This window comes from Pyrus communis, chromosome 2 (genome assembly GCF_963583255.1).
Source record: "Pyrus communis chromosome 2, drPyrComm1.1, whole genome shotgun sequence".
NCBI classification, from domain to species: Eukaryota; Viridiplantae; Streptophyta; class Magnoliopsida; order Rosales; family Rosaceae; genus Pyrus; species Pyrus communis.
In genome coordinates, this window is record NC_084804.1 from 5761211 (window position 1) to 5781675 (window position 20465).

The following is a 20465-nucleotide window of genomic DNA, read 5'->3' on the forward strand; positions in this document are numbered from 1 at the left end:
TGACCCACTTCTAGTTTTTGTTCATGGGTTTTCTGTAGCTGGTTGTTCTGTGAGCTCCGTGAAGAAGCAATGTGGAAAAGGTAATGCCTTTACAGTCCCATTTGTAATTTTTCAGCAGTTTCAGATTCTGGGTTTTGCTTCAAGGATTGAATCTTTTTATTGGGATAGTTTTTACAGAGCCACATTGTTGCTAAAAATGGAATCCTTTGGTAGTAAAATTTGTTAGGTCTCTAATATTGACTCAGTTTTTGCTGCTTATTTGTGTGATTTACTGCTTTGAGCTGTGTAGTATGAAGTTAGTAAAATGACTTTTGTTGTTCTTTGAGGAGGAGAATCTGGTCCTTTGAAGCTCTTCAAAGTTCAAAGGTTTGGCCTTTTTGTTAGGGAAAAAAAGGGTTATTGATGAACGTTTGGGGGTTCTGGATGCATGTTTGATTCCAACTGTGGTTGGAACAAGTCCGAATATTAGTTGAGTTTCTTTCACTCTGTGGATTTGAGAGCTCAAAAGCCCCCACTTCTTCCCAACATTGAGAGCTATTTCTCGTTATATTCGAAATCGAAAGTGCGGGTTCTGTGTTGTGCTGTGGTTGGTGTTGGAATATTGGTTTGGTTTTCTTGCTTGAATTTGTTGGTTGTAGAGGCGTAAAGTTTACTGCTTATTCTAACATTGATTTCAACTGGGTGAAGCCATTAATATAGGGCAAGTATGCTCCGTCGGCTTTTTGTGGTGTCCCTTCTGTTTATTTCTGCCATGGGGCAGCTCCCTTCGCAGGATATTTTGGCGCTGCTCGAGTTCAAGAAGGGTGTCAAGCATGACCCCACTGGCTATGTCCTTAATTCTTGGAATGATGAGTCCATTGACTTTGATGGCTGTCCATCTTCTTGGAACGGTGTCGTGTGTAATGGCGGAAATGTTGCTGGGGTTGTTCTTGATAATTTGAGTCTCTCTGCGGATGTGGACTTGAGTGTGTTTGCGAATCTAACGAAGCTTGTGAGACTTTCCATGGCCAACAACTCGATAATGGGAAAGTTTCCCGACAACATAGCTGACTTCAAAAGCCTTGAGTTCCTTGACCTGTCCGACAATTTATTTTCTTCACCTTTACCACCTGGGATTGGTAGGTTAGGGAGCTTAAGGAATCTCTCACTAGGTGGCAACAACTTCTCGGGTTCTATTCCAGATTCAATTTCAGGGCTTTCCTCAGTCCAGTTATTGGACTTGAGTCGAAACTCCTTGTCCGGGCCCCTGCCGGCATCATTGACAGAGCTGCCTAAACTGGTACATCTAAATTTGTCTTTAAATGGCTATACCAAGAAAATACCTAAGGGGTTTGAGTTAATTTCAAGTCTCGATGTGCTTGACTTGCATGGGAACATGCTCGATGGGCATATCAATCTGGAGTTTTTGATGCTATCTGAGGTCACTCATGTTGATTTGAGTGGCAATATGTTTGTTAGTTCCAGCTCACAACAGCAGAAGTTTCTACCCCGCCTTTCTGAGACTATTAAGTACTTGAATCTTAGCCACAACCAGCTCACTGGGTCACTGGTAAGCGGTGGTGAGCTACAGATGTTTGAAAACCTGAAGGTGTTGGATCTCAGCTACAACCAGCTGTCAGGGGATTTGCCAGGCTTTAATTTTGCCTATGATCTCCAAGTACTCAAACTCAGCAACAACAGATTTACCGGAGATATTCCTAATGGTCTATTAAAAGGAGATTCTCTTGTTGTAACTGAACTAGATTTGAGTGGCAACAATCTCACAGGTACTAATATGTACTTCTTTTTGCCTTCGTTTACATTCACTTGTAAATGCGTCTTTTTGTGTTGTTTTACTTTACTTATTTACGCTTAGTGTGTTTTAGTACGCCTCTCACATTGAAATTCATCTCTCAGGACCAATAGATATGATCACATCGACCAATCTGCGCTTCCTCAATCTGTCCTCAAATGGGATTACTGGTGAGTTACCATTGCTGACTGGAAGTTGTGCCGTACTTGATCTATCGAATAACAAATTCGAAGGAAACTTAACCAGGATGGTGAAATGGGGAAACATAGAATATCTCGATCTGAGTCAAAATCATTTTACAGGCCCCATCCCTGATGTAACCCCACAGTTTTTGCGTTTAAATTATCTTAACCTCTCCCATAACACTCTTAGTAGTTCTATAGCAAGTGTTATAACACAATATCCAAAGATTAGTGTCCTTGATCTCAGTTCCAATCAGCTCGATGGAACGGTTCTACCTGAATTGCTAACAATGCCCACTTTGCATGAACTGCACCTTCGTGATAATTTACTCACCGGCTCGATTAACATCTCATCTCCTTTGCCCAGTGAGTCAAATCTTCAAGTTGTTGATCTTTCCCAGAACCATCTTAGTGGCTATTTTCCTGATCATTTTGGTTCATTGAAGGGGCTTAAAATGTTCAATATTGCTAGAAATAATTTTTCTGGCTCTCTTCCAACTTCCGTCACCAACATCAGCACTTTAAGCTCATTAGACATTTCCCAGAATCATTTTACAGGTCCTTTGCCAAACAACTTGCCTACTAGTCTTGAAAGCTTTAATGCTTCATACAATGATCTTTCTGGGGATGTCCCGGAAAATCTGAGAAAGTTTCCAAAATCTTCCTTCTATCCAGGGAATGCACGTTTGCTTTTTCCAAATGGTCCTCCGGGATCAAACAGTTCTGGAAATGAAAATTCAAAGAGGAGACCAATCAGTACAATGGTCAAAGTAATCATTATAGTTTCAAGTGTGGTTGCTGTCTTCATTCTTCTTCTGCTTGCTATCTTCGTACACTACATCCGCATGTCAAGAAGAATCCCATCAGAGCATACCACAAGCAAAGACATCCACAGTCGCACTCAACCAAACCAATCTGGTGTTCGTGGAACAGGCACGGGTGGTGCTTTGGTCGTTTCAACTGCGGATCTCATGGCTTCACAAAAAGGATCATCATCCGAAATTGTCAGCCCCGATAAAAAAGTTGCAGCTGTAGCTGGTTTCTCCCCTTCAAAGCACAGCCATTTCTCTTGGTCGCCAGACTCTGGAGAGTCAGTCACTACTGAAAACCTTGCAAGACTGGATGTGAGGTCACCGGATAAATTGGTTGGTGAGCTGCATTTTCTTGATGATACAATTGCATTAACCCCGGAGGAGCTGTCAAGGGCACCTGCTGAAGTTCTAGGAAGAAGTAGCCATGGGACTTCTTACAGGGCAACACTTGATAATGGGTTGTTCTTGACGGTTAAGTGGTTGAGAGAAGGGGTGGCGAAACAGAAAAAGGAGTTTGCCAAGGAGGCTAAAAAGTTTGCAAACATGAGGCATCCAAATGTTGTAGGTTTGAGAGGGTACTACTGGGGCCCCACACAGCATGAGAAGCTCATTCTTTCCGATTATATCTCACCGGGAAGTCTTGCAAGCTTTCTTTACGGTAAGCTGTTTTTTGTTAGTCTCTTCTTCCTATTTATCTTGCAATGATCAAACGGTTTCTTTTGCTATAGAATGCATGGCTTGTATCTTTATCCCACTTCTCTCTTGATTTTTGAAGAAAAATTGTTTTTTCTACTTCACTAATCTCTTTCTCTCTGCATATACACGTGTGTGTGCGCGCATATACGTATCCTATCTGTGCGCGTATTTGTATTTAGGTAACCTTCCATTGGCATTTCTGATGAGCCTAAATTATTTCAGATCGACCAGGAAGAAAAGATCCACGATTGACCTGGGCCCAAAGGCTCAAAATTGCAGTTGACGTTGCACGTGGCCTGAACTATCTCCATTTTGACCGTGCTGTTCCACACGGCAACCTCAAAGCATCAAATATTTTGTTGGACGGGCCAGACCTGAATGCCCGTGTTGCTGATTACTGCCTCAACCGCCTCATGACACAAGCTGGCACCATCGAACAGATTCTCGATGCTGGTGTCTTGGGTTACCGTGCACCAGAGTTGGCTGCTTCCAAGAAGCCTCTTCCCTCCTTCAAGTCAGATATTTACGCCTTTGGAGTGATAATGCTGGAACTCCTAACTGGAAGGTGTGCGGGCGATGTGATTTCAGGTGAAGGAAATGGGGTTGATTTGACAGATTGGGTTCAGCTGAGGGTAGCAGAAGGGCGCGGCTCTGAATGTTTTGACGCTGCATTGGTGCCGGAAATGGGAGTGCCAGCAGCAGAGAAGGGAACGAAGGAGGTCCTTGGAATAGCGTTACGATGTTTAAGAACTGTTGGGGAGAGGCCAGGTATTAAGAACATATATGAGGATCTCTCCTCCATATAGTTTTAAGTTAGGGGTTGATTTAGCTTATTTGAACTTGTTCCTTTTTGTGGGAGGGGAAGTTTAATATCTCATTGGCCTCCCTTTTTGTATCTCGTTTGGTTTTTCTAGTGTGATCAGCTGATTGAATTAACCATTGTGGAAAATTGGAAATGGACTAGATTTCAAGGGATGCACTTTTTTGTTTAGCTTTGTGTCGCTTCATGACGATCCCCGTCGGCCGTTTCCAAGTTTACGTACCTTGCCCTATGTCATTAACATTGTTTTTTTAGAATACGATATTCTAAACTACTCAAATCGAATTGAAGAAGAATTTAAATTTCGGTGCAAGAGGTGGGACGCTTTACTGCCAACTAACCTATTTGAAGGGGCAGCTCGTATTTCTGACAAAGTGTAACAATTTGGAGCGATATTATATTCTAAATCACGAAAAACTATTTAAAATATAGATCATGTTGAAAACATTGGCATTGTTATGAATGCCCACACAGATTTTTCAATGCCCACAAATGTGATGTAGACTTTGGAAACTAAAGGATTGTATTTTCAAAGTCATGTGATGTGAATTTCAAAATGTAATAATGCGAGTTGCTCTATAAATAGAGCACTCGATTGCAATCAAAACATAGAGAAATATAAATAATATCAGTATCTATTCCTCCCACTTTTATTAATCATTCCCTTGTATTATAATTATAGTGTAATATTTTACACCTGCTTCTCTTCTGTTACTAGTAAAAATTATTTCTCTAACTTTTACCTATTTATAACATATCACAAGATTCTAACCAACTACCCGCAACAAAGTGCTCACCTTTTAATTCCAAGTGGGGGAATAATTTGTTGGACAGAAAAGCCAAACAGATAAAGATGTTAGATATAACATGAAATACAAATACAATGACGTGGACTTTAAGATAAGACAACCAAATGGGAGATTAGAGACAATGATTTCCTGTTTTTCTTCTGTAAATAAGCACTGCCATTATTTGAACTTTGCCTCTAGAGAGAGAGAGAAAGAGAGAGAGAGAGCATGGCAATTTTCTGTAGGGTGAGATCACTGAATCATCTTTCCAAATGCATTTCCTCAATCCGCCCACTTTCTCTTCTGTCATCTTCAACACGCAGATTTTATTCAGAACAAGTCTCATCCGGTTTTGAGGTAAAGCTCTGATTTTGATGCTAATTCTGGTTGCTCTGACTTATTTCATGCTAATTCTCAACTGGGTATGTGGGAAAATTGGTTTGCTCGTTTGGGATTGCATTTATGTTCGAAAGTGCTTTTGTTAGAAGTCTTTTGACTATAAACACGTTGAAGTTTTTATTGAAAATTCAAGTGCTTCCTGGAAAAGCACTTCTTGAAGAAACATCTGGCAGGTGCTTCTTTAGGAAGTGATTTTGACTGACAGCAGCGCTTTTACTGAAACAGACTCCAAGCATAAGATTGTTTTATGAAATATTTATACATCAGTTCTTTGATAACAGATTAATTATATGGAGAATGCTACTGTTTGATTTCTCGGGTGCTGTATATTTGTAACATTATCTGAATGATGGATTGCAGAGTGTTGGGTTTATAGGGCTGGGAAATATGGGATCAAGAATGGCAAATAATCTAATTAAGGCTGGATACCGAGTTGCTGTTCATGACATGTAATGTATTTATATCTTTTCTACAAACTGTTTGTTTGGATCACATTCAGTTAGCTACGTTTTGTACTGATTAATCGCAAGGATTAACTATCCCCGTCATACTTAGGATAAGGCGGGATCACCATGTGTTCTATGGCGGTTTATAATCTCTATGTGTTATTGTTTTTGTTGTTCAGAAACAGCAATGCTATGAAGAAGTTCTCGGACATGGGAGCTGCAATGAAAGAAACACCTTTAAAAGTTGCTGAAGCTAGTGATGTTGTAATCACAATGCTGCCTTCCTCATCTCACGTGAGTGCCTTATTCATTCATTCGTTAAACTCTACTTATGGGAAGTTACAATTCAAGTGTTGCTTAAAATTCATTAATTTGCAATTTTGAGGTGTTCAAGTTCCACAAGAACTGCAAAATGTGACTTTTGTTTTCTTCTTTCAAATGCAGGTATATGATGTTTATACTGGACCTAATGGTTTACTTTGTGGAGGGGAATTACGACCATGGTTGTTAATAGATTCATCCACTATTGATCCACCAACGTCGAGAAAGCTTTCTGTCGCTGTGTCTGACTGTACTTTAAAGGAGAAAAAAGGTACAATAGCAGACTGATTTAATTTGTTTGAGCATCAATGTTTGCTCAATCTTCCATTATATTGATTTAAATTATCAAATGGTTGAGGTTGTGAAAAAATGCAGTTTCTTCCTTCATCTGTCTTTTACTGACTTTATTTTGTAAGATGGCCGATGGGGGACATTTAACTTTGCGTTTTTACTGACTAATGTGTTGCATATTGTGTAGATTATCCTAAGAAGCCTGCCATGTTGGATGCCCCTGTATCTGGAGGTGTTCTTGCTGCAGAAGCGGGGACTCTTACTTTCATGGTATAATTCTGGTTTTGGCATCCAAAGTCAGTAATTTAAGTCTGATGGAGTTATATTGAAGAGAGAAGAATATGCATTCCTAAGGGGTGGTTGTTCTTCAGTATTATTTCTCACGTACTATATACCACTTGCACTTCATTGTATAGCTTTGATTTGATATATGGCCGGAAATGCGGACTGACATTTTGATCATAATGTCAGTTGATGAAGAATTTCAGTTTATGGAAGTAAACAAGCTGATTTCACGATCTAGATTTTCAGTTTCCATTCTCCCAGATACTCTAATTAACTGTTTAGTATATGTCCTAGGTGTTGTTCTTGTCATCCTAGTGAGTATATGCACAAGACGGGATATATGATTTTAGAGGGTGAGGGATTGTACCTAGGTTGGTGATATCTAATTTCTGAGTCATGATCAAAAGATAGCATGTCTGCAGGTGGGTGGCTCTGAGGAATCTTATCTGGCAGCAAAGTCCTTATTCCTTGCGATGGGCAAGAACACGATTTATTGTGGTGGATCAGGAAATGGTTCAGTAAGTTCTCACATCTTCACGAGCCAAAAATAGAGCTCCTTCCACTTTCTGAGAATTTTCATGCCACTACCTGAACTTGTTGCAGATTGTTTGACATCTAAAGTGGTTTTGTATGCAGGCAGCAAAGATCTGCAATAATTTGGCAATGTCTATTAGTATGATTGGTGTCTCTGAATCCCTTGCTCTTGGCCAGGCTCTGGGACTTTCCGCAAGTACTCTGACAAGAGTACTCAACTCTTCTAGTGGTCGCTGTTGGAGTAGGTACTATCGGAATACCCTCTACATTGTAGCTTAAGGCAATTTTTGCTTCGCTGCCGATTGGATCTTGCCCCTACACTACACATACCTGTACACACATATGGGGAATATCTTCAGGTTTGGGCTTATATTTGGGTAGATTATGTGTTTCCAAATGGTTTGTTAGTACTTAACACCTAGGACGTGGAATACATGACAGTGATAGTTATAATCCGGTTCCTGGAGTGATGGAAGGAGTGCCCTCTTCAAGGAACTATGATGGCGGGTTCGCATCCAAACTTATGGTAAGTTAGTTTAATCATGTTCGTCTGAAAAATATTTTTGATATTGTTCAACAAATTTTAGGCATAAACTGTTCAACAAATTTTGGTCATCTAGTATCTTTGGTCTCTGCGGGCCTTAGCATATTGCTGATGCTTTCCTAACGGTCAATCTTGAATCCTATAATGTTAATATGTTGTTCGGATACTGATGATTGTATTTGGTAAATGGCAGGCTAAGGATCTAAACCTTGGTGCAACATCAGCCGAAGAGGTTGGTGTTAGATGCCCGTTGACGTCCCAAGCACAAAAGATGTAAATCCCTTTGCCTTTTTTGAGCCTACGTCGGTGTCCTCGCATATTTTTCATATCTAATTATATCATATATGAATAAGGTAGGGTAATGCTAGTCCCATTCCTCCGAAAACTACTTGCACTCCTTCTGTTAGCGGTCTAGAAGTAACAAGTATCCACCTAAAACTCGAGAATAGAAGTAAGGTGACATGCTGACCATAACAGAAGACAGTCGAGGAAGTACAAAACACATATGCATCCATCTCTACGTGCGTATATAGAAACTTGATTTAAGCTTTCAATGCGTTAACCGAAACTTGATTTAAGCTTTGCGTTAACATCCAATTCAAATCCTGAAATTGATAACTTGTAATGCACAACAATCTCCGCTGCATATACTATTTTCGTTCACCATAAGCTGATGCACTGATTTGTTGTGCAGATACACACAGCTCTGCAAGAATGGTCATGAAACCGAGGACTTCTCCTGTGTTTTCCGGCATTATTACTCCGGCAAGAACGAGAGCTAGCTTGACTTCATCATTGAGTAGTGATAATAGCAAGTCCAAATGTTGGAAACCTGAACATAGCATGTTGTGGCACTCAATTTCTATACAAAGTTGCAACTTCATGGCCTTAAACGAATACAATTTATTTTGTCTATGTTGATAGCCTTTTGTTTCTGCTTTGTTAATCTACCGATTCTACCCCCAGCTTTTTATGATGCTTATGTATACATTTAGGCCAGAGAGAGAGAGAGAGAGAGAGAGTATATTCCATCGGTAGAAAAAGTACTATTATTTGAACCGCCTTTATTGCTGAATCTCTAATACAAGTGAGTCTCGTGTACACATGTGCGGTCCACTTGTGTTAGAGGTGTTTAGTAAACTTTCAATTTGAAGAATTGAAAGGTGGTACAAATAGTGTTATTCAGATGAAGAATTGACGAACTGAAATATCATGTTGGAAAACGAGACAACCTCAAGAGAATGGAGAAGTGGCGTCTTTATTTGTAGGTCGAGGGAAGGGGGGGGGGCTTTCGTGTTTGGGTCTCTACGTCGGCCAATCAAACTACAAATGATTTGTGGGAAGTAAAAAATCGAACACAGGACATTAAGTACAAAAATATGTGCTTTGAAGTTTTAACCATTTGAGATACAAGATAATTTCAAACAAAAGAAGAAGAAAAATGCAAATTTGAAAAGATTTTGAAGTCAATTCCTAAATAAAGGAAACCAATTAAACTTGGAATGACACAATATTCAATGGAAATTGATTAAAATTTAAAATACAATGATAATAAATGTGAGTTGGCTACATAATCAGTTGACATCGTAATATCTGATCTTTACTTGGTCAAAGTAGATTTTGACTCGACTTTTATATTTGTAATAAGTTTGACACTAACTTGTTAACTACATGAAATGATTATACATAAACTGATGGTCCATCATGAAAATATCTTCGTAGACGCTTCGTAGTTTCATTAGTGTAAAAGAAAGTTTTAGTTTGGGAAGGGAAAAGGGGGCTTACTCCTTAGCAAGCAAGGCAAGGACCAAAAAGAAGACCGAGTGCCGGGGTCCCCCCACAATCCCAACCGCATGTACAAGTTTTAAGCATGTACAATTAAGCATGTACAAGTTTTAAGCATGTACAAGTTTCATGTTGATATTCTTTGCTTTCCTTCCTCCAAAACCTCTCTCTCTCTCTCTCTCTCTCTCTCTCTCTATATCGTTTCTGCTGCCCCACCAAAACCCCACCAACGCACACATTATTCACTCTCTCTCTCTGCTCTGTGCCTCTCTCTCTCCCTCCTCTCTCAGGCTCGGCCATTGCCGTTGTGAATGCGAAAAGGTACGGCCTTTGCTGTTTTCTTTGATCGTATGCCCTCTCTTGCCTGCCATTGCTTTATATCTTCACCACCTTTTGATGCCTTTTTGTAGATATTCCGTTGATTTTTCGAACTGGGTTTGCTTTTCTATCTCCAATTTTCCAACAAATTCCAGTATTCCTCTAACTTTTCTGTGCAAATTTGATGTTTAATTAGCTCCGTTTGTCTATTTCTAAGGAACCCAGTAATTTTCAGCCTCCTTTGTTACGATTACTTAGCGCATTGCTGTGTTATTAGCTGAAAGTTTAGTTTTTTAAATTTATTTTGTATTTTTATCTTATTTTATGATCTTTCGTTTATGATCACCCAGCGACTAAATGTTATCATAATTAAATGGACTTTTGGGGGATCAAAAGTTGGCTTATTGTCTTGTCGTTTCGAGACTTTACTGACGAAAAGAATTAGGAATTTTGGGTTCTTATTTTTATTTTCATTTGATATATGTTTTTGGGATGGAAATATGTTTGCTTTCTTTACCATTTAATACAAATATTGTCTTTATATAATGCATTCTGTTTTTCATTGTCAATATGTTGGTTTTGAACATGATAGTCATTCGAAATGACGACTTTATCATTTTTATGCTTACTCAAATGTATAATTTGTGTTTAATTTCTCCAGTTATTTTTGGCTACTAGTCACTTGGGTTGAGGATATCCACATGTTTTTTTTCTTCTCTTTTTCGGTTAACCTAAAGCATTTATTCAGGATGATTGTTTAGAAACTGTCGAACAGGAGACGTTGAATCTTAAGTTGTGGTTATACGGACATTGTCTTGCGGTCTATGTTTTATTTTCTTACTGATGTCGTGTTTTTGAGTATTATGGCCTATGGTTTACTCCAATGTATGGAATGTGCCATTGGTTTTTGTTCCTTGAGATTTGTTAGCTATTTTGCAATGTAATCACATAAGTAGTAGTCGTTTGGTAGCTGGATAGAAAAATTTTTCCGTCTGATTTTATCATTGGATTATAACCGTAACTTTTAATTACATAAAGGACATCCTATCTAACATATATAAAAACTTATAGTTGAAGACCTCTTGGGTACAGATGGAAACTGAAGGAGCCGCAACTGTTGCAGTGCGAAACACTACCTTTACGCCTAAGGCTATCATACACAAAAAGTTCGGTAGCACAGCCTGCTATGAAGTAGAGGAAGTGCATGAGTCTCCTCAAAATGGATGTCCAGGGTTGGCCATTATGCAGAAGGGCCCTTGCCTTTATCGCTGTACCTTGAAACTTCCAGAAGTTACTGTCGTATCTGGAACCTTTAAAAAGAAGAAGGATGCAGAACAGTCTGCCGCTGAATTGGCCTTAGAAAAGGTTGGATTGTTCTCCTTTCTGTAATCTTATGGCTCTGAGTTGGGCCCGCCCACTCTATTATTTGTTTAACTACCCCAATAAAGTTAATGGAAATTCTGCTCAGTGTTCAACAATTATAATTAGAATTGAGATTCCCATATTGATTTATCTGATCCTCTTATGTTTGTTGTTTGGACATCACCCATCTCAATGTGGACGTTTGATCAGTTACATACTGACGCTTTAATGAATAACGAGGAGCATGAGCAATTGTCCTGTTTTGGACAGCTAGATATGGAAGATAAATTTTTTACTTAAAAGTATTTGTGTTTTTGCTACCGTAAAACCTTTCTTCCATTGCGTGGGTGTATGAGCCAAGGGGATCTGGTGTCGGTGGAAATAAATTTTCTCATCTAGACACCTGGACGAGGGATGGTGGATCTAAATAGTTTGAATTAGGATGCAAATTATTTTCTTGCTCTACATTATACAAAATGTTGAGATACGTGTTTGCTCATTTTTATAGAATTATTCTTTGTATGTATAATTTTTATGTAGTTTTTTTTATTCTATGAATATTTGCTGTAGTAGTTGTGTGCTGTTACACTTGTGAAGGTTATATTAGCTTACTGCCTCTTCAAAAACTTTGCAAGATTGTTTTTCTTTCTTATTTTATGATTATGGTTAGTAAATGTTGTTTCTGTTTCCTGCAGCTAGGCATTAATCCCTCAACAAAAGTCCCTACTCTGCAGGAAGCATGGGATGAGTTAGTCTCTCGTGTCAATTTTTTATTTTCAGACGAGGTTGGTAAACAGTTAATACATGTTCTGCCACGTATAAATGTCTACATTAGTTTTTACAAAAAGCATATGATGATCACCTTTCTTAATTTATGTATTGATTACCTAATTGCTTTTAATTGGACAAGAGTGTATTAGCTTTTTCTTTGACCTAGCGTCCCTGTTATTTCTTTGAATTTGAGAGCTTTGGAAGTGCTTACTGCTTATTTATATCACGGTCGTGCTCCAATTGTATGCATAAACATATATGTATGTTGAAACTTTGTTCCTAAGTTTGTTCCAAAATCTATCCGTAATAACACATGCTTAAATTGATAAATTCTTGTGCTTATTCTGTCAAGTACTCTTTACCTCTCTCTATCCTTCACTTTCACTCTATCTTTCACTTTCTTCTCAACTTGTAAATCTTTTTCAAGGACTCAGTTTGCTTTGACTATGTGGAGATCGAAGTGAATTGTCTGATATTTCTTGACCTGGATTGCTTTAGGAAATAAGTTTCTGAGATATTCTTGAAGCACTGATTTGAGTTATTATTTTGACATTTTCTCTTATGTTTCACTGTTATAGTTTCTTCCAGCTCTTCATCCTCTGAGTGGTCACTTCAGAGCAGCATTGCAGAGAGAAGGTGATCTTTCTGGTCAAATTCCTGCTGCAGTCATTGCTGTCTTTGACGCAACACTTTTTAATATGTGTAAATCCATTAATCCCAAGGTGGAGTCAATTCCTTTCTTGGCTATATTATATGTTATGAGGGCTGCTGCTAAATTATCTGGACTTCTTGCTACTTCTGAGGAAGAGCTCTGGATTAGGAGGAAAAGTCCATACACTCCTGGAATAATAGAGTCATCATCTGTTGAGCAATCAGACTCCAAAGAAATATTTCCGATTGAAGCCATAAATGTACCATGTTCATTAGAGAAGAGTGTTGAAAGAGTAATCCTAAATCTCTCATCTTCTGGATATTTCCTGGATGTTATAGCAAAACAACTTGGGTTATTGAACGCTGCTGACATTCTGATCTCAAGGTATGTTAAAAGGATAATGTGGAAAAACTGGGAGGACAGTTTGTTGACTCTGTAACCATCTGTGCTTAACTTGCGGTACAAATTCTTTGACAGGCCTATAGGTAAAGCTTCCTCTGAGACAAGACTGTACTTTGCTGCTCCAAAGAAATCTCTGTTGGATATCTCTTCAGATCTTCTAAATGCCAAAGGAGCTTGTAATTCTGAAGGATCTTTCAATGCAAGAGCAAGTTACCTGTCGGGCCAAGATATATATGGTGACGCTGTTTTGGCATCCATTGGATACACATGGAGGTCCAAAGACCTTTTCTATGAAGATGTATCCCTGCAATCATATCACAGGTTTTTTCTGACTTTTGCTGTACTGTTCACATTTTAAAAACATTTTTCTTCTTTTACCTTGCTTTTGTGCCAATGGAAAAAATGCTTCATAACCAAGCTCTTTTCCCAACCTTCATATGCATATTGTTGGACCCACTGTATGTGCGATAGTTGGAAAAGTACTTTGGTTCTGTAGCATCATCCTTCTCAAATAAATGAGAAGGAATAGGACTCATAAAACACTTAGAAATTTCTGGCTTTATTAGTTATAAAAATATAATACATTTGGTTGAAAATGATGAAATATTAATCCCTGCTTGGAAGAAAATGCTTCCGACTCTCATGCTAAAGACCCGAATACTGTTTAACCTAGACCACTGAGACTTATCCTTCAAAACCGCACGGTACTTACTGTTTTCCAAAATCCAAATTTGAAAAGTATATAGAAAAGAGGAACGCTCCACCTGTTTCTTTGCTGCATCGTTCAGTAATAAAAGTGTACAACATTGCATAATTTAATCATACCTAAAATCTAAGTCTACACTTTACAGGATGGTCATTGGCAAGACACCAAGTGGAATTTACAAGTTGTCCAGAGAAGCAATACTTGCAGCTGAGTTACCTTTAGCATTTACTGCCAAGGCAAAATGGAAGGGTTCGATTCCAAGGGAGATACTGTGTACATTCTGCCGCCAGCACCGGCTTGAGCCCATCTTCTCTCCTCGAAACACTCTAGAAGAATCATCCGAGTCACCAATATCACACAAGAAGTTAAAGGTGACAGACTTGGCTGGGAAAGAGACACAATATGCAAATGGCCGTGTTGTTGATGCTGGTGTAAAGGAGATAGTTGAATCTGGAGGTAGCTTTAGATGTGAAGTAAAAATAATTTCTAAGTTTCAGGATTTTATTTTAGAGTGCTCACCAAAAGAGACTTTTAAGAAGCAGAGTGATGCCATCCAGAATGTTTCTTTGAAAGTTCTGTTATGGTTAAATGCATATTTTGGGGATCTAACTATGCCTTTAGAGAGACTAAACGCTTCTGCTGATGGCCACAACATTAGATTCGATTCCCAAAACTTTATTAAAACATTTATGCTGTGCCATCATATTCATACTGTTGGGCATAAAGAGACTGAAGAAGGACAATTATCATTTTCCAACTCTGTGAATGCACTGTTTGCTCTCCCTGGAATTGAAATTTGTTCCGTAAGTATAGAAGGACCGGATTCTGGTGTTTGTCCATCTATTGGGTCCTTAGCATGTGTAAGCTATTCTACTTCTTTGGTGACTGAAGGCAAACATACGAAAGAACTTTTGGAAAGTAGTGATGACTTTGAGTTTGAGATAGCATCTGGAGCAGTGATCCCACATCTCGAGTCAGTTATTACACAAATAACTGTTGGTCAGTCGGCTTTTTTCAGTATGGATTTGCCACCTCAAGAGTTGGTTTTAGCCGCAGCTGGCGATTCTGCTAGGATGCTTTCCTTATTGTCTTCAGAAACCTGCTATTTGGAGTACACTATAACTTTGTTGGGGGTAACCGAACCACTAGAGGATAGAATGGAGCAGGCTTTTTTCAGCCCTCCACTTTCAAAACAGCGTGTGGAATATGCAGTGCAAAGCATCAAAGAATCTTGTGCAACTACTTTGGTAAATGAGTTTTTATCATCTTTTGGCTTTACACTGTTTATCAAGCCAAAATTTTTATTACACTGATTATATGACATTAAGTTTCATGTCCTTGGTAATTGTTGCAGGTTGACTTTGGATGTGGCTCTGGTAGTTTGTTGGATTCTTTATTAAACTATCCAACTTCTCTGGAAAAAATTGCTGGTGTTGATATTTCACGAAAGAGTCTTGCTCGTGCGGCAAAGGTCTGAATCATAATTTAACTACTGATTTTTGCATTTAGAGTATATATCTGGTTATTCTATTTTTTTTTCTGCTATTATCTTTTAATTTAAACATTTACAGGAATAAATAATGTGACAGATATGCCGGGTCCTATGTATATAGATAGTTGCTGGTGATTTTGTCACCAGAGAGCCCGGTGCAGCCAAAACATTTAGGGAATGGGTGACATCTTGCCTTGCTGTAGACCTGTGATACACTTTGTTAAGACTTTTCTAATTTATGTTTTAGAGAATTAATACTGGTTTTACTTAATTTTAAAGGATCCCTTGTTAGGATGAACCTTATCCGTGTGTTTGCTCGGTCATGGTGGGTACAAGAAACGAAATAGAACCGTTTCCTCCTTATGTATTAGTGTACTGATTTTAGATATTTGTTCTTTGTTTGTTTTTCCATGAAGTTCATTTAGTTAAACACTTGCCTTAGCCATGAACCTTAGTTTTCTGTCAATATTGCAGATACTTCATTCCAAATTAAACTCAAATTCAGATGCCATTACGTCAGCCATGAATTCAGCAATTCTTTACGATGGTTCAATTACAAATTTTGATTCCCGGTTGAGTGGATTTGATATTGGCACTTGCTTAGAGGTAATCTCTTATTTTTCTTTTAAACCCATCTTAGAAAGTTCTGCCACATAAAATCTGTAAATATTCCTGTTTTCACAGAAATCAAGCGTGATGTCCCCGTTGTACTGTAATTCGTTTATAATGTTGCTTACTCTGATTGGAAATCACAGGTAATAGAGCATATGGAGGAAGATCAAGCATCTGAGTTTGGCAACGTGGTGCTAAGTTTATTTCGTCCAAGGGTTCTTATTGTCTCCACTCCAAACTACGAATACAATGTGATACTCCAGAAATCCAATTTGTCAAGCCAAGAAGATGACCCGGAGGACAAAAGTCAAGCACAATGTAAATTTCGTAACCATGACCACAAGTTCGAGTGGACGAGAGAGCAGTTCAATTGCTGGGCGACTGAATTGGCTGCGAAGCACAACTACAGTGTTGAGTTCAGTGGAGTTGGGGGTTCCGGTGATACAGAACCAGGTTTTGCTTCCCAGATTGCTGTCTTTAGACAGGAACACGTAACCAAGGAAGTTGCTTTTCCAGAGGTTTCAGATCTGGAACAACCTTTCGAAGTTATATGGGAATGGAATAGCAGCGATAGGCCAGGATCTGCTCTCTGATGAACTGAGATATTCGTGCAGGATTTTCCGAACCCATGAAACAGAGCTTATATTTTGACTTAGAACTGGATTCGGGGTATCTAGTGACAGAAAACCAGGTTTCAGACGGTGGGGATCCCTACCTCCGGGAGATGATCTTCCTATTGCGGATTTAGAACGTCTACAAGAAGTTATATGGGAATGGACTGTATCAACTAGCATTAGGAGAATAGATTACCACCATAATATGTGCCATTTGATGATTTTGATTTTTAATATTCGTGTAGCGGGTAAATTAAATCAAACTCGTTAAACGACAAAGAATGTTGCTCACCACCTGCGGTGGGCAAAATCTATTTTCCTCAATAGTGTCCATTGAGGCCTTAAAAGTTAGGGCAGCTTTAATGAAAAAGGCTTGGGTCAACAAATATTCAACCAAAAACCATCCTAAAATGTTATTTAACCCAAATGACTCAAAATTTAATAAAAAACCATAAAAAACTATTGTCTACCTTTTTTGTGCCCTTATCCTCATCTTCCTCGTCATTGTCCTCGTCCTCATCCTCTTATCTGCACCACGAACAATTTATAGTGTTAGTATTTTATTCCAATCAGATCCAATAAGGACCTACGGTCCTGGTGATGTACGTACATATCAAGCATCTGTAAATAGGAAAAAAGAAAAAAAAAAAAAAATTAAAACATAAAACTGTTTCTGGAGAACCCAAAACATAACACTATTTCTGGAAAAAAAGAAAATCAAATACAGTGTTTGTTTTTTCTATGCACATCTGGAAAGAAAAGAATGAAAATCCAGAAACAGTGACTTAAATTCCAAAAACAATAACTTAGAATCCAGAAACAGTGACTTAGATTCTAGAAACAATCTATGTTTTAACTTTTGATTGTTTATTTTTTTTCATGCATCAGTTGATTATATTTAAGAAACATAATGCTTATTTTGCTTTGAATCCAAATACAATAAATTTCACTATTTCTTTTCTAGCTTACATTTAATAAACAGTGTGTCTATTTCATATGGATCCATAAACAATAACTTAGATTTCAGGAAGAGTGACTTAGATTCCAGAAACAATGTTACTTAAAATCTAGAAACGGTTTATTTTTACAGTCGAGAAATAGTGACCCGTCGTTATTATTAAATAACATGCAGATCTCAAATTTATTTTCTGGAGAAACAAACGATGAACTCCACTAACAAAGAAAAATTGAAAAACAAAACCTCGAATACTTTATAAATAATAACGACGATCACGTTTCAACAAAATAATACAAAATATAAATTAAATAGCATGAGGATCTATATTTTTGTTTCAAAGAAAAAGAAGAAGGTCTGCAAAACAATGATGAACTCCATTAACTACAAAACTATGGAACTCAACCTGAAAAAGTTAGGGGTAAAATCGACAAATTATAATTTATTATAGTTAGTCCATTTTTAGTTGGACTACTTTAATTAATTTATTTATTTATTGATTTTTGGTGGAAACATTTGTATTACTTTAATATGAGCCTTGTACTAATCATTAAACAAAACTTATAACATGGTTTTTTTTTTTTTTTTTTTTAATTAAAACTAAATCTTTTCAAACATTCTTCATTAGTTTTCTTAAAAGTTAATGATATGCAGCATCATGACACTTTGGTTTATTTTCTTCTGTCTGTGGCCTTAAAAGTTTCAGAATTGTATGAGATTCTTATATAATCATATATTATGGCTGTTCAGGTGCAGAATGTATTGCTTATTCTCATCTCAAATTGTCTTTCAAGTAATTCACTGAACAGCTCCGATCCCCCTTCCTCCGGCTATGCTTGCCGGACTCCGTGAGACAGCCCTTTCTGCATCTTTACACAATTTCCTCGTCCGTCGGGCCAACAGAAAAAAAAAATCGATAAATATAATTTACAATCATTCTTCTACCCCTAAGACTTGGTCTTGGAAAAAAAAAATGACCAAAATTAGTACGTCGACAAAGACATGAAGCAATATATAACTGATCTGACCATATCAGCCCCAGCCGGGTGCCCAAACAAAAAACTCAGATGTGAGCTTGATATGTTTAACGCATGCATGAAGAATTCTAAATGCACATCACACTCAGGAGGAGTAGAAAATTAAGAAATGACTACAAACCTTTGAACAAATTTTGGATTCAGTGTATGCACCTGTTTACATTTGGCTTTAACTGAACGCTTTAAGACTTTTCCGGTGTCTAGAATGCAAGCCCGGCCGGTCGGCCGTGCTTTCTTCTGTATCGTTGTTCTTCATTGAAAGCCATCACTAGTTCTACCTTCTATATAAATATCCAGGTCCATCCAACAACTCCTTGACCTCTCTCTCTCTCTCTCTCTCTCTCTCTCAATCTTTTAAATTTCTCGTTTGCAATAGCTTCACATATATCTCATAGAAGAAGGTGAAAAATTAAGATGGCAACCCAACTTTTGGTATTAACCACATTCCTAGCCGTCACATGTTCTCTAGTCGTTGCTTTTGAGCCTAGTCCATTGCAAGATTTTTGTGTTGCCGACGCTACTAGCACAGGTTTGTGTCGATATCGGTTAATCAGGTTAAAATCATAAACTATAATTTGCATTTGGTACTGACTTTAACTTTTGGTTTGTGAATTGGATTTGTTCATATATCACAGTTGCAAGAGTAAATGGTCTACCTTGCTTGGACTCCAAGCTTGCAACAGCTGACCATTTCTTCTTCAGTGGACTTCACATCCCAGGCAACACCTCAAACCCTGTTGGTGGAAAAGTCACCCCTGTCAGTGTGGCTCAACTTCCGGGACTCAATACCCTCGGCATCTCACTAGCTCGCATCGACTACACGCCAATGGGTGTTATCCCTCCCCACACGCATCCCCGCGCCACCGAGATTCTGACGGTCTTGAAAGGCAAGCTCAATGTTGGGTTTGTGACCTCAAACCCCGAGAACAAGCTCCTCTCGAAAGTCCTTAAGAAGGGTGATGTGTTTGTCTTCCCTGTTGGACTAGTTCACTATCAGCAAAACCTGGGTTCTGGAACTGCCATCTCTCTATCTTCTTTGAGCAGCCAAAACCCTGGAGTCAACACCATTGCTAACGTTGTGTTTGGATCCAATCCTGCTATTTCTGAGGATGTTCTTGCCAAGTCTTTTCAGGTGGACAAATCCGTAATTAGCGATCTTCAAGCCAAATTTTAGATGTTTTCCATCCATCGAATTAAATTAGTTCTTGTTATTTAATATCATCATTCATCCCCAGTTTATATATACTTGTATTTTTGCAGCTTTTGAGTTAGATTTGTAGAAGTTTGTCCATGAAATCTAGGGTTTTGTATGAAATTCTTTGATATCAATCTTGATTCATATCTGAGTGCCCTGTGACAGCACAAGAACATTCAACATGCTTTAATCAATTTTTATCATTATTGTTAACTTTTTTTTTTTTTGCTTTTTAGCCAAAATGGTCATTGGGATTTGCATAACACATTACTTTGGTTCCTAACATTGAAAATCAATAGAAATGGTTTCTGAGATTGTCCACCATCCATTATTTTGGTCATTCTGTTAAAAACTCCGTTAAGTGTCCCAGAACTCTTAAATGGAAGTTTTGTCAATTTTCAATGCTTCGTAACTCAATCGTTCTTTAACCAAACTCGACCCATAATATATCAAAATGAAGATAGAAAAGTGTAGAGCAAGATTATACCTATTTGTAAGCCCAATGGTTGCCAGAGATGGCTGGAAAATAGTTTGAAAGGTGACTGGTCTGAGGGAAAACTGAAAAACTCCCCGAAAACTAGGTAAATTTTAAACGTTCATAACTTTTTTAATACTTAACGAAATCAAGTGATTCAAAAACAAAAATCATACTTC

The 20465-nt window shown here is 38.1% G+C and overlaps 3 protein-coding genes and 1 pseudogene across 5 annotated transcripts; all 4 read left to right on the top strand.

The window, feature by feature from the left end:
- The first annotated feature begins 93 nt into the window (after positions 1-93).
- Positions 94-4450, top strand: LOC137726852 (LRR receptor-like serine/threonine-protein kinase GHR1; annotated as a pseudogene).
- An 813-nt stretch (positions 4451-5263) lies between these two features.
- LOC137726290 (probable 3-hydroxyisobutyrate dehydrogenase, mitochondrial) lies at positions 5264-8875 on the top strand. Of its 2 annotated transcripts, XM_068465197.1 has the most exons (10): positions 5264-5447; positions 5850-5938; positions 6115-6229; positions 6380-6527; positions 6735-6817; positions 7255-7350; positions 7469-7611; positions 7808-7892; positions 8104-8183; positions 8605-8875. In XM_068465197.1, exons 1-10 carry the CDS (start codon positions 5319-5321, stop codon positions 8690-8692), a joined length of 1056 nt encoding a protein of 351 aa, XP_068321298.1. In that variant the 5' UTR covers positions 5264-5318; the 3' UTR covers positions 8693-8875. The 2 variants fall into 2 exon arrangements, with proteins under 2 accessions (XP_068321298.1, XP_068321299.1); XM_068465198.1 differs by lacking the exon at positions 5850-5938 and having other exon boundaries at positions 5310-5447.
- A 1028-nt stretch (positions 8876-9903) lies between these two features.
- On the top strand, positions 9904-16975 carry LOC137725876 (small RNA 2'-O-methyltransferase-like). 2 transcript variants are annotated; one of them, XM_068464705.1, is made up of 9 exons: positions 9904-10016; positions 11106-11378; positions 12071-12160; positions 12725-13182; positions 13276-13521; positions 14052-15153; positions 15261-15377; positions 15873-16004; positions 16154-16975. In XM_068464705.1, the coding sequence occupies exons 2-9, from the start codon at positions 11106-11108 to the stop codon at positions 16601-16603; spliced, it is 2868 nt and encodes a 955-aa protein (XP_068320806.1). In that variant the 5' UTR covers positions 9904-10016; the 3' UTR covers positions 16604-16975. The 2 variants fall into 2 exon arrangements, with proteins under 2 accessions (XP_068320806.1, XP_068320805.1); XM_068464704.1 differs by having other exon boundaries at positions 9917-10016; positions 11085-11378.
- A 2055-nt stretch (positions 16976-19030) lies between these two features.
- On the top strand, positions 19031-19790 carry LOC137727000 (putative germin-like protein 2-1). Its single transcript, XM_068465955.1, has 2 exons — positions 19031-19149; positions 19259-19790. The coding sequence occupies exons 1-2, from the start codon at positions 19031-19033 to the stop codon at positions 19788-19790; spliced, it is 651 nt and encodes a 216-aa protein (XP_068322056.1).
- The last annotated feature ends 675 nt before the right edge of the window (positions 19791-20465 follow it).